The 13,475-nt window shown below is 45.3% G+C and overlaps 1 protein-coding gene across 1 annotated transcript in view; it reads left to right on the top strand.

Moving 5' to 3' along the window:
• The window catches only part of Rftn1 (raftlin, lipid raft linker 1), a gene marked incomplete in the record, with an annotated part of 196,131 nt that overhangs the window by 135,074 nt on the left and 47,582 nt on the right, over window positions 1–13,475 (top strand). Inside the window, 1 exon segment of the mRNA XM_013515694.1 lies at window positions 7,440–7,824. Within this exon segment, the coding sequence (XP_013371148.1) occupies window positions 7,440–7,824 (385 nt within the window).

Raw genomic sequence — 13,475 nt, 5'->3', positions numbered from 1 at the left:
AACAAGTGACCAGTACAGCACAGATCTATATATATTTTTTAAAAGCAGCAATTTCCTGACTCTCAGCATTAATTAGCTCTTAGGTATAAGAATTCTATTAAGTTCATCATAAAGGTAGACACTGCTTATTACTTGTAGAAAATAATTACCAATTATAGCTCTAATTTCCCTTTCCTGGTATGTAGCAGCTGTCCTTAAACTATGGTAGAAGCTTACTCCACCTGGGCAAAAGTGGTCTTTGAAAACCTTCTAAAGATGCTTCCCCTAGGACCTGGAGTCAGTGCCAGATTATGTCCTAGTTGTCTCATTCCTATTTGGAGAACACACAAGTATATTTTTCATCTGATTGGGTGAGGCCATCTCATTGTGGGGTAAGACAATTCATTGTAGAAATCAGTCATACCTATTTTTTAAAAATCTTTACAGCAATGTTTAGATTAGCATTTTAGCAAATAGCTAGCTAGCCACCATAGCTGAGTCAGGTCAGTACGTAAAATTAACCATGGCATCTTCTTCATTAGATTTAGACAAGTCTTGAAACTGTTCTGACCTTTGACCCATAGCATCCAGCGTGCAGTGTGGGCACTCCCATTCTATGGATGGGCAAGTAGTTTTATGCTCCTTTCCCCATGTTACATAGAGCTTCTGGTTTTACTAATTCCAGTCCGTGCCTCATTTCTCCCCAACAAGTTTCACTCAGACTGATGTGTGCACCCTGAAACACAAATGCGCGTAGTGGCACATAGCGCATATACTGTATTTGCACTCACACTGACAACATAACACTAATTTTGAAAGTAGACAGTACATCTTAGATTTTCTGGGTCTATCCCAGTGCCATGGTATTTTTTATCCACTCACCAGTCCAATTGCTTAAATTCAGGATGACCAAACTTGCATTTTTTGTTAATTTCATAAGATAGTATATCAGGAAATATAAAAATGATAATTTTATCACGTTGACTGAGTAATTTTTCTGCATATGGTGTATCTTAAAACATTCAATACATAACACAACATTACAATCCTGACAGTAGTATCGAGGCTCTTTCTGAATTCTTTTTGCATTATTGCCTTTCTTTGCACAACATGCTTTGCACTGTCATGTTGGCCTTTCCTTCTTTTCTGTGGTGGTATAATTTCAATAAGATGTCTACACAGCATTTTGCTGTCCTGTGTTGTTCAGTCATTTGGTTTTTTAGACCTAATCTAGATTGCAAAAGACTTTTTAACTCCGTTGTTTTGAATAAGTAACAAATGAGTTCCATATTGTTTGGTGCAGAAGCTGCATGAATATTTTATAATAATATTTTTTCCTCAATTTTTGATTACAGGAGAGCTTGTCAAATATTGGTCAACTCTGTCAGCACCACTTATACAATTATTATAATCATGGACCATTATCAGAATTTTTTAGTTTTGCTTCTTCTTTCAAGTTCTATCATTTCTGTGTTATGAATGGTCGACAATAAGAAGACATCTTTTTTGTCTTTCCATTCCATACCACAATCATTTGCTGACATCTCTCTGTTTCTCAGGTTTTTCTCTTGCAAGTCTTTGGAACTTCCTTCCTCTTCAGTCTCGGCATCTCAAGTATGTCTGTTTTGTGTCATAAAAGGATATCACTGAGTTCTGGAGAAGCATGAAAATCATATCTCATATACTGACAATAAGAGTTTTAATGGATTGTAACACAAAATTACAGGTTGCTTCTCACAAATAAAATAAACACAGATTAGCAAGAGAAAATAACCAGAACTTGTTATTAGATTTCACTAGAAATGAACATCAAAGGTGAATAAAACATTTTAAATAAAAAGTATGCAAAAAACAGTTGCTATAAAACAAATAAACAGATGTACGAGTGTGTCTCCTGCAAAGTGGTTGAAATGACACCTGCCTGAACAAGGCTCGGACAGTCAGTATGTAAACGAGTGTGCTGCCTGAGTGACACTCAGGGTAGATTGGTAAGTGGTTAATAAAAGCAATTGCTAAATATAGAACCAAAGATGATATTTTTTGAGGTGAGACTTCCTATATAATTAAATTTTAAAAAGGATACCTCTTTCATAAAATTATTCTGATTATAGTTACCATGAAATTTATTCTTATACAATATGGAGCAATCAAATGAAGTCTTGGCCCAATCAATATGGCTCTGTTTAACTCTTGATACCTAAACCAGCAATTATCACTCCTTTAAGTACTTGAGACACATGGCTCTTCAAGGCTGCAGAAGTGAGGATAAGATGCATGAGAATGGATTTCAATTTACACTGGTATCTAAATGGGCATCGTAGCAGAAGATGCATAATATAAAGAGGAAACACTGGTATCTTTGGAGGAGCATCAGGTTGGGCTTAGAATGCTCAGAGTTAAATCCAGACATTGTCTTTGATTTGCTGTGTGAAGTTTGACCAGTCATAGAATCTTTGCTTAGCCAGTTTTTTTCTATAACATATTAGAAGACTAAGCTAATACTTGGGGATGTTCTTTATAGAAGATTTGTGTAATATTTGTAGTTATTTTCACTGTTCACAGCTGTGCTTGTGTATGTGACGGTCTTTGGGAACTGCATAGCTAAGGTGACCTGGCTGTTCATGACTTGTTCTTCCATATTGATGTGATCGCAGGCTTCTGAAGACCGTCGGGGTGTGGGACCGTGAAGTCATTCATGGTCATGCCCAGCAACATGATGAGGGCCACCTTCTATGCATGAAGAATGGGGTGGGATTATGAAACACTTGAGGATAAATCTGGCAGGATGTGCTGAATGGACCCATGGAATTAGACAGAGGGAGGAGCTGAGGAAGAAGCTACCTGTGACTCTAGATTCATAAACAAGGTCAATGGTGGGTTTATCAGCTGTGACCATTGGCCGTATAGGTCTGAACTTCCAGGGAAAGTCAGGACTAAGCATCCAAATCTGGAAATAATTAGCATATTATTAGTAACTCAACCCACATGAGATACCAAGAGGACAGGAGAGTTGAGGAGACTGGGTGGCTGAGGATAAACCCCGACGATACCATCTAGTGCCCACCATTAAATGCATTAGAGTGTTTTTCAGTGAAAGTTATAAATGAGAAAATAAATGAAAGAATGAGAAACATGATTCACTTAGCTGTAGGCATGTATAGTCAGATGACTTTATGAAAAAAGAGAATGAAAAGTACACTAAGGTATGGTAGAAAACCGGAAGAGTCAAAGCCCCTGAGTCTAGCCAAATATTGATCTTTATAGGATTTAAATGCAGTCTTCTGGTTAAAAAGAACTACTCGCCCTTCTGGTAAACAATTTGGCAGCCTATACTGAGCCTTTGAAAAGTTAATATCCCTTGAGCTTTTAATTCTACTTTCAGGAATCCTCCCAGTAGAAGTAAGCAGAGCTGCAGATAAAGACTTCTGCACAGAGCTACTTCCTCTTGAGGCGTGTTTCTCTAGAAGGCCTGGGATGGAGGGAGCATTTAACTTTAGCATCTTTTCAAAAGATTTGGATACTGTGAGACACCATGGCATGGGACATAAAATTTTCATTGATGTTTAAGAGAAGAGGTGAGTGTTTAAATAAATCTTGTGCTCTGCTTTTAAGGTGACTTTTATCTGCTCTTGATAAAAGCACCACTCTCACTGTGATGAGAGTAGCTGGGGATACTGCAGGGTAAAGTCAGTGCTTTTTTGACTTGATGTCCAAAGACATACGATCTCATTTTTTGGCAGGGGGTAATGGGACTCGAACTCACAACCTTGCACTTGCCAGGCAAGCACTGTACCACTGAGCTATATCCCTGGCAGGGCCATGTGATCTACTCTTTATGATTTCTGGTCCAGTCTCATTTCTTGGTGTTCCTGGCTGCTCATGTTATACTTGTTATACTGGCTGCTCAGAAATACTTCTAGAAGTTTCTTCAGCACACCAAGCCATTGTACATGATGAAGCTTTTGTTTAGAATAATTCTTCTTTGCCTTTGCGTGGATTGCTCTGCTCCCTTTCCTTGATATACTTGATGAGCTCCTATTCACCTTTCAAAGCCTCCTGCATATTTGGTCTCCAAATAGATTTTGACATAGACACTATTTTGGGTGAAGAAAGGTTTTGAGTGCTTTAAGGTGAGACATACATACTTCAGTTCTGCCACACTCTTCACCTCTTCCTATTGTGTTGCTTTATTTCATTTGCTACAGTCCTCACCTTCTCTGAGAAACTTTTCTCAACTCCTTCAGACAGAAGTAATCATTTCTTTATTGTCAGAAGTAATCATTTCTTTATTGAATATCTTCATGTCCCTTATTGCATTTATCATCCTCTATGAGAAATTCTTCAACTACTTACTTTTTTCAATTCGAATAATAATAAACTTTGAAAAACTACACCCAAATAGAAAAAAACCACTCATAGCCCTACTTTTAAAAAACACTGCTGTTTCCATTTTGGTGACTGTTTTTCTGTGGGTTGTGTATGTGCATAAAAAGTTTCTTTAAGACTGTATTTTAAAATCTTGATTTTTTAATGTAAATAATGTAAACAGATTGTTTCTTGTCAGTATAGTTATTTTTTTAGGTAGTACTTGGTTGGGTCTTCTTAAGGGGCGGGGCTTCTAATTTTCTCCTTAGTACCTAAGCATAGTGTTGGTCTGGGCCAGTATGGGGACTTAGTAGATGTTTGTTGAATTCTAGGGGTAGAAAAATTAATGTTTTACCATTCTGACCTTCAAGGAGTTCATTTCTAGAAGAGACACGTGTTCCTTCATTATTTACGTGTTCATTCATTCCACAGATACTTGAGTACTGCTATCCAGCAGACGTCATTCCATCACAGGGCCATAGCAGTGGCTGAGCCTTTACACATGTGTGTCCCACAGCCGTGACTCACAAACACCAGGCTGCCCGGGGCCGTCTGCAGGACTTGTGAAACGAGGGTGGCTGGGCTCTACCCTCTGAGTTGCTGCTTCTGTAGATCTGAGAACTTGCACCGCTAGCAAGCTCCCCAGGGGACAGTGATGTGGCTGGTCTGGGGGCCACACTTTGAAAACCCCTGGCCTACAGGATGGATTCAGGATACATTATGGCAAAAGAGTACAGTTGTCTAGTTTTTGGTGGGAGAAAGTTGAAGTCTGAGTGATGTTTAATCCTCTGTGGTTCTTCAAGTCTCAGGGAGGAAGGAGAGGACTAGGATAATACCATGAGCCCACAGCTTTCCCCCTCGCTGTGGATGGCTCTCACCAGTGTGAGAATCACAGAAGCCAGAGACTGTCAGAGAGAGGTCTGTGCCATTGTGATGGGATGGCCACAGTACCTTCTTTGTGCCCTGACCTTCAGTTACCATACATGACGTTTAATCTTCAGAGCAACTATAAGGGAAGTGGGATTCTCCCTGTTTTTTAGAAGAGGGAACTGTGGGCAGAAAGCTGATGTAACCCACTGTGGTTCCTCCTGCCAGTAACACTTTTGGAGCTCTTGGCCCTTTCTGAAAACCTTCAAAGCCGTGCCATCGCTGTGACTCCGGATGAGACTGGCCTGAGGTTGGGCCCTCAGTGGAAGGAGTCTAAAATGCTTCAGGAGTCACAGCCGTTTCCCTTGGGTGGGCGGCAGGGCCAAGAGACAGTGCAAGGCTGTTTCCGCCTTTCATTTGAGGGCTGTAAAATCCATTGCCCTTCTCGTGTTTCCAGGAAGCTCTGAGCCATGCTTTGTAGGTAGTGTTTTCCTTAACCTAAGGTTCTTTGATATAATGATCTCCCTACTCCTAAAACTGTTGTTACCTATGTCTGCTTTAGAAATTTTCCAAAACGATTTCTAAAATAGGCAAATCACAGATTAATAAGTGAAAGATGACTTTCTAGAATGAAAAGGATGACTTTAAAGGTTTTCTTTCTTTTATTTTTTTTAAACTTTTAAGGCTGATTGGAGCCAACCCTGGACAGATAAGTGGACACATATTAGACTGTGGATGTGTTCCTACTTGATACCTCAAGGTATATCCACTTGGACTTGAGTTCATTTTGGATTGGGCCGGGCCCTGACTTTGAATCTGGCTCCTCAATAGTTACTTCATGACTTTAATATCCCTGGGTCTCAGGGTTCTCCTCAGAAATGGAGATAATACTACCTCACAAGGTTTTTCAAGGATCAAACAAAACAATTTACGTAAAATGCCTAGTTCAGGGCCCCATGTGTAGTAAGGGTACATTGGATGGGATTGGTACTATTGTTACTGCTATGTTTAGTAAAAGTAGATTTTACAGAAAGATTGGACTGTACATTTGCAACTGCTGTAATGTTTTTCTAGAATGTTCAGTGTGCTTAGCATTAAGGCAGCTCACCCAAGGAAGGCTGCCAAGACTGCTTCTCCTTTAGAGGTAGCTCCAGGCCAGCTACCTTACTGATTCTTGGTGACAGTAGATGATTATTGCAGAAGCCTTGTAGTTTGCCAAGGTCATCCATTTAGGGGTTGGTGAGTAAGACTTAGATAGCTTAGCGGTCTCCACCTCCTTATCTTTATGACTTGAGCATCCTTGCTGGGAAAGTCCGCTGTAGCTTGATAGTTGGGTCTGGCTGTTGCTTAATTTTATTAGGCTCTTTCAGTTTTTCTTTCAAAGTTTTGAGGACTAAATGCAATGGCCTGGAGCTATGTTTTGGGGAGGGTGAGTTTAAGTGTCCTGTGACTCCTTGTGGGCATTAGGGTCTCATGTGATGGGCACAGGAGAAGAGAAAGCAGTGCTTCTTGTTACCTGTGCCCGGTGGTGGTACCCGGGTATTGAGAGCCCCAGACAGGCCTTCCGAGGGCTGCCAGCAAGATGTGCTCTGTGGGCCCCTTGGTGGGATCCCCCCAGGCCTGAGTGTGCCATGGAGCATGATGGGAGCTTTCACGCAGGCTTGGTTTTCCCTACCTTTGACCTACTCTGCCAAAACTATTGTCTCAAAAGGGAAGCTCTTTGGGTCATAAGATGCCATCTGGCAGTTCATGTATATATCTCTATAAACATACTGTTTTTATGTAGTAGCCTGGTGGGCAGGAAGTAGGCAATTCATCAGAAAAAGAAATAACAAAAAAATAAACTGTTGCCAAAATAATGAACTTCCTCTTTCAAACTCTATTTGTTGGTGCTTCTCCTTTTATAATCTTTCTCTAGCCTGTTTAAACAAACAAAAAAGTAACTAGTAGGGATGAATGCAGTGTTTCAAAGAGACATGATCCAACACTTCGTGGCCACAGGCTTTATGTTTCTCCCAGACAACGTAGTGAAACCCATTGAGCCTGTCCTGTCTGGCTGGGGTGAGAGAGCAGGCCCTGCCCTGAGGACATGGCACCTCTGCAGCCTGGCATTCTTTGTGTTCATGCTGAAATATACTTGGGAGCCTCAGTAAGGGGCTGGGATGCTGCATGTACCTCTTTGATAGACCATCCCATTCACCAGTTCCCTTATGTTGTTTGTCTCCCAGGTCCAGGAGGCCGCTAGTCGGGGCCTGAAGTTTGTCGGCGTTATACCTCAGTACCATTACCCTGTGACCTTGGTGGGCAGCAGCTCCCTGGCATCCCCTGCCAACAGTGCTACAGACACAAGAGATGTGAAAAATGCACATGGGGATCACACATCGTTGGAGAACGAGGGCCCAGGGGCTGTGGATGTGAGCATTGCCTCCACAGGGATGGACCAAATCCTGGAGCCCAGTCCAGACCCCACTGGGGAGGTTTCTCTCACTGAGCAACCCAGCTCACCCTCAGGAAAGAGTGAGGGTAGAGAAGCCTCCTCAAGGGAGGTGAGCCCAACCCTCAAAGCACCGGATGGTGACCTGTTGGATGTACATGAAGAACCGTGCTCGGGAAGTAAGTATGTCAGCACTGGGAGTTTTGACTCACTTAAAAAGAGGATAACAGCTTTTCAGTAATCCTGAGTGCATCTTAGGGAAAAAGACATAGAACTGGAGTGTAGACACAGCAGTGCTTCAAATAACAGAAACTTTATCAAGTCGTTATCTGGGCTACCCAACTATTTCTGTGCTATAGTTAGGACTTCTGGGAAGAGAGAGGCTCAAGAAATTGACATGCATTGCTCTGAAATGTTATTTTTGAAGTGGATTCCAGACCTTGAGCTATTTCAGCCCAAGTTATTTTAGCCCTTGGGCCCTGGCCCTTGAATACCCTGCCCTTGTACAGAGAGCACTGGTGGGCTGGTCACCCGTGACATTGAACTCCCCACTCTTTAGAATATCTGCCTAAAACAAGAAACCAGAGAACCCAGTTGAGGGAAAATTGCACAGGAAACTGTGATTCAACTCACTAGGATGTAAACAACCAGTTTCTGACCTCAGGGAGGTCATAACAGTTGACAGATCAGCACCAAGCAGAGAACACTGCCAAGGAGAAGCCGCCAGTATGTGCTCCTGTTAATCACATTGTAACAGCCATTAGAGCATGCATACTGAGCTGAGGAATTCAAATAACAACACAACAATAATAGCAAACATTTATTAATACTTCCTGAGTACTAGGCCCAGTGCCAATAAGCTTTTTAAATGACTGATCTTGTTGTAATTCTCCATATAGCCTTATGATGTGAGTGAGCTCTGTTATCACACACTTTTCCAGTTGAGTCATCTGAGTTTAGAGAGAAAGTGTGTTGGCCATGCTGAAAAGGGGCAGATCTGGCAAGTAGGCTGGCCCACCATCCTGCCGTGCTTCTCAGCTTGATCTTTCCTGTGTAGTAGACTGGCAGGGTTTCCCGAAGCCCTTGATTGACAGCAAGTTTACCTTCATTCCCCTCCCCAGAGTTGCCTTGTCTCTACTTTCTCCAGGAAATCTAGCATCCAGTCTTTTTCTGAGAGCAAGGTGCTTACATTAGTGATGAGGCCTCTTCTGGCCTGTGGAAGGTAGGCGAGTATCAAGACTTGACAGTAGGAGACCTGTAAGCCTCGTGAAGACCTTTGGTCTAGGTCATTCTTGATCACATCCCTGATGAATGTTACTGTTTATTTACTAGTCTTTCAAACTGTCCTCTGATAGATGATAAGGAACATTTTGTGCTTTGAGAGGCAAAAACAAGATGAAATCATTTAGTTCCATCAGTAATTCTTGAGAAGAAAATTATAGGGTGGTAAATTCTGGGAGTTATTTGCAAAGTTGCTTAGAAGGAGAGACTGGAGCTGCCTCAGTCCTGGGATACATTAGGGCTATCATTTCATCAAGGTCTGGATCCTTTTTCAATATGTATGGAAGTAGACCTCTTCCTTTGTGTGGTTTGGATGAAGTAGACTCTGCCCCCTGCTCAGAGCAGCTGAGAGTATGTTTAGACCAGACACCCGTCCCCTGAAGGACCAGGTCTTCATTCAGGAGTCCTGTCTTCCCACGGGCAGGATGGATATATGCACTGAATCTTGAGGAGGAGGATGAGCCTTTGAGGAGCGCTTCTCCACAGTCCAGGACTGCTCAAGGAGTGGGGGATCAGGCCCGACACAGATGCAAGGGGCAGGACCTGGGGAGGCAGGGAGCGCAGTGGGTAGGAATCCAGGCTCAGTATGTCCCAGCCACCTTCTGAATAGGCAATAGTCTTGAATGAGACACTTCCATCTGACAAGGAGTAGCTTCCCCTGGGAAGGTTCAGTGAAAGGGACTTTGAAAGTGTGGAGCTCGATTCAGTCGCCAGTGTGACCTGCTGTTTTTGGGCACTGATTCTGAGCTCTTGGTTCTTGTTCTCCACCTGTCATGGAAGCCTGGCTTTGAGACAGAATACTGAGACTTGCTTGGGAGGGTGCGGAAACTCGTATATTGCAGAATCCACCTTTCTTCAAGACTTCTTCTAGACTTCCTGCCTTCTCTCTCTAAGGAGAATTACTCACTGGGAGACCCGCTCTCAGAATTCCTTGGTCCCCTGTGACTACTTGTCTTCCTCACTCAGAGACTCCTTCGGGGTTCAGTGCGTGGAAACCCCTCAGCACCCAGTGTCCTGGCTTATATCCCATCTTAAGACCCTGTTCTCTACTAGAGACCTAGGTCCTGCCGGGGAATCACGGGTTAATGTGTGTTGATGGAGGTGTCAACTCTACAGTGAGCAGCAGTGTTGGCCTGGCCAGGAGGTGGATGTCTGTAGCCTTCCCAAGCCCCGTCTCCCTAGGTAGGCAGTGACCCACTCTACAGGCACAACTGCCCACCCAAGTTCCAGTGTTCCGAGCTGAGGCTGCTCGCTTTTTCCTTTCTTGCTAGAATCAGTGACTTCAGACTTCCCATTGGATGATAAACATGCTGGGGTTACCGGTTAGCATGTGGGCCCACTGGGATGGGCAGAGAGCAGTCATGAGGGTGGTCACCTGAGAGCCCTGTTCCGTCCGACTGCTCGTTGGGTGTGCCTCAGATGCTGCTGTGGTGCCAGGAGGGGCGTCTCCTCCATGCCCTCGTGCAGTTCACTTCTTTTTGTCACAGCCTGAACACTGGGCCTCCCTCAAAACCGGATGTCCAGGGGCCCTGTTCCCATTGGTCATGGCCTTCACTTGACCCCCAGTTTGTCTCCTAATCTTTTCCCTGGGAAGTTTTGTTGTTTCCTGCGCTGGGAAGTCTGCACACCATCACCCCTCAACACACACGCACGACACCTCTCCCACCTTCCCTTTCTCCCAGGGCCCCCTAAGAAAGATGAAGTGTTTCTTACTGTTCTTTCTGCCAGGTGAGCGTCAATAGGTATCCACAGCAAGACAATTTTTTAAAATCCAGAGGGAGTCTTCCTTCTTCTCTCCTTGGTTAGTTTCCTAGCTAGGAGGCCTTGGGGAGAAAATCCAAGCAGGGCTGCTCTGAGGGGATCTTCCCAGCGTCTCCACCGGAAGCGGGGACAGGCAGCCCTCCCCGCCCCTGCAGCTTGGGCCACGCCCTCCTAGGTTTCTTTTCTTGCTCACTGACTTTATTTCTTGGTCTGGGGGAATTTCCTGCTGGTTTGAGGTCTGTGCTGTGCAGTGATCACCTGGGCTCTTGTCAGACAGAGGCACAGAGGCCAGATAGGTTCACACAAATGCTAAAATTTCAATAATCGTTTTAAGACACCTTCCCAGTGCTGTCCTTCTTCCCCGCTTAGAGATGTCAGCCGGAAGCTGGAGCCAGTGGGCTCAGTTGCATTTCTGCTGAAGAGGTTTTCTTCAGTGGCCCTCCTTGGCAGCCAGCTCAGTGTGAGCATCTAATGTGGGGCCTTGGGCCTCCTTCTGCGTCTTCTCCCCATGGTCCCTCCCAGATCTGCCAGCTGCTACCCTCTCTGGCCTTTCCCTCAATCTGCAAACAATCGGGCTTTGAGCCCCCACCCGTGGCCACCAACACCTGCTTTCTGTGTCCTGATTTGGGGTTTGGGAACAAGCCTAGCCTTTGTGGATTGAAAGACTCTTGGCTCTGCCACTCACCAGCCGTGATTCCAGGCGATCCACTTAGTGCTGGTGCCACCCCCTTCTGTGAATGTTGGGGGACTCATGACATGATGAAGGTCGTGGCCCTTGTCAGCATTGTACGTGGGTCTGGTCTGCGCTGGTCCTCACAGGTAGGTTCCTGGGGATCCTGTGTGCACAGAGGCTGCTACGCTCTGCCTTCCCCTCTGCCCTGGCAGGTGGCCTTACTCTGGCCCAGTGAGCACCCAAGCTAACAGAAGCCTTAGACAGCCTTCTGGATATCCAGAAATCTGGATGGAACAGCTTCAGGACAGCTGCCCTCTCTACCACAGCCCCGACAACCATGCCTTCGCAGGGCAATCTTCTGCCTTTGTTCCCCCGTCCGTGATCTCCATGCTCTGCACCCTCCCCAGCCACCCCAGCTCAGGTTACCCAGCCACATGCAACTCCCAGCTCTTCTTTCCAATGCTTTAACTCTCCCGCCTCCTCCTCTGCCTAAGTCTGGCCTTTGGAGACCTACACTTTAAGTTGAACTCTGAGCTCTGTTCCTCTCTCCAGACAGGGGGCCCTGACCAGCCCCATGGCTCCCCGTCAAGCCATCGCTCTGTAGAGCCTAGAATGCAGACTTCTATGCTGGGCCTCAGGCCTTAGAACTGGACAGTTGCCTCTGCTCCCCACTTCCCTTGGGCAAAGCCCAAGCAAAGGGGCCGTCCCACGGGCTGTGCCCACCAGCCTCCAGCTGTGGGTGCCACACCCCCTAATCATCCCTTCCCTTCCTCTACTTGACTGCTTCAAGTTGGTCAGCAAACACATGTAGCTCCTACTTTGGATAGGGGGACTTCGCTGGATATGAGGTATCTCAGTGGGATGAGGCAAGGCCCCACAGCAGGGTGAAAGAGAGAGACAAGGAGACAGCCTGGTGCTCGTTGGGTGTTCTGCCAGAGCATTCTCAGGAACAATGCCTTCCGCATTCCCTTGGGACTTTCTGTCCCATGTCTGGAAACATATTCCAGCTGGGGTCATGGCAGAGTCATAGAGCAGCTGAGAAAATTTAAACAAACTTTGGGCAGCTTTTTGGAACTCGTGGTGCCTCCTCACGTGGGGTTGTGCGTTGAAGAATCAGAAGATAAAAACATCAAAGGGCATCATTTTGGATCGTTTCTCTTGGCCCATTTCCATGTGAAGAGAGACAGGACCATGGCCAAGGAGACAGTGGGACAGAAGAGTTTATGAAAGGTTACACATCTGAGAGCAGCTCTCGCCCAATATTTCATTGCCACTAATGCTTTGGAGGCTCCTCATTCCAACAGCATTTCCTTTTCCTTCCTGAAAAATTTATTTCTGTCTCTGGCTTCAGTCCTGTCCCCTGGGGAGGATCGGGATGGGAAAGCTGGGACGCTGTTAGCACTGTCTACTTCATCTGACAGTTTCTGTCTCCGCCGCCCACCCTGGCATTCTCATTTCTCCTTTTGACCTTCCCCTTTTTCTGTTTCATTACGTATTGAAGAAAGTTGGGTTTTTTGTCTTGCCATGCAAGTGGGGGATCTTTCTGTGTGATCAAGTGTTACTATGTATGTTGGACTTTGGCCAGCTCCTGATTCTCCACTCACTTCTCCCGGTGGCAGCTGTGATTTCTTCTTAATTTTATTGCATTTGTACTTGACTGTAACAGATCGTAGGGCCTGGTGCCCCTTAGGGTCACCTGTGGTATGTTCTGGCCAAGCCCACCGTCTCCTTAGTCTCTCAGCTTGCCAGCGTCCCTGGGAATAGGAACATGCGGGCCTGCAGACGCCCTGGGGAATTAACGCCTCGGGAGTGACCTTCACTCTGAGGATAAATGCCCCAGCTCCTTTGCCCTTGGTGAGCCCATCTTCGAAGTGTTACACGCAGGATCTCTCGGTCTGGGTGGGATTGAGTGCCACTTGCCACTTGGCCCTCCCTCCCTCCTAGCTCACGTCCCTCCCTCTGTTCAGTAGGATCACTTCCGGAAAAATGGCTTCCACATGGAAGGCTTGGAGGGTCCACTTTAGGAGAAATGCAAATGAAACAAAAGACTCACTAAAGCATGGCTTGTCCTCTTGGCTTTAGTATTTGCAACTTTTATTTAAATCTCTGGCACCT

Source organism: Chinchilla lanigera, unplaced genomic scaffold, assembly GCF_000276665.1.
Source record: "Chinchilla lanigera isolate Chin_1 unplaced genomic scaffold, ChiLan1.0 scaffold00029, whole genome shotgun sequence".
NCBI lineage: Eukaryota > Metazoa > Chordata > Mammalia > Rodentia > Chinchillidae > Chinchilla > Chinchilla lanigera.
Note: the sequence above shows the minus strand (reverse complement) of the source record. Positions and strands in the feature narration are given on the sequence as shown.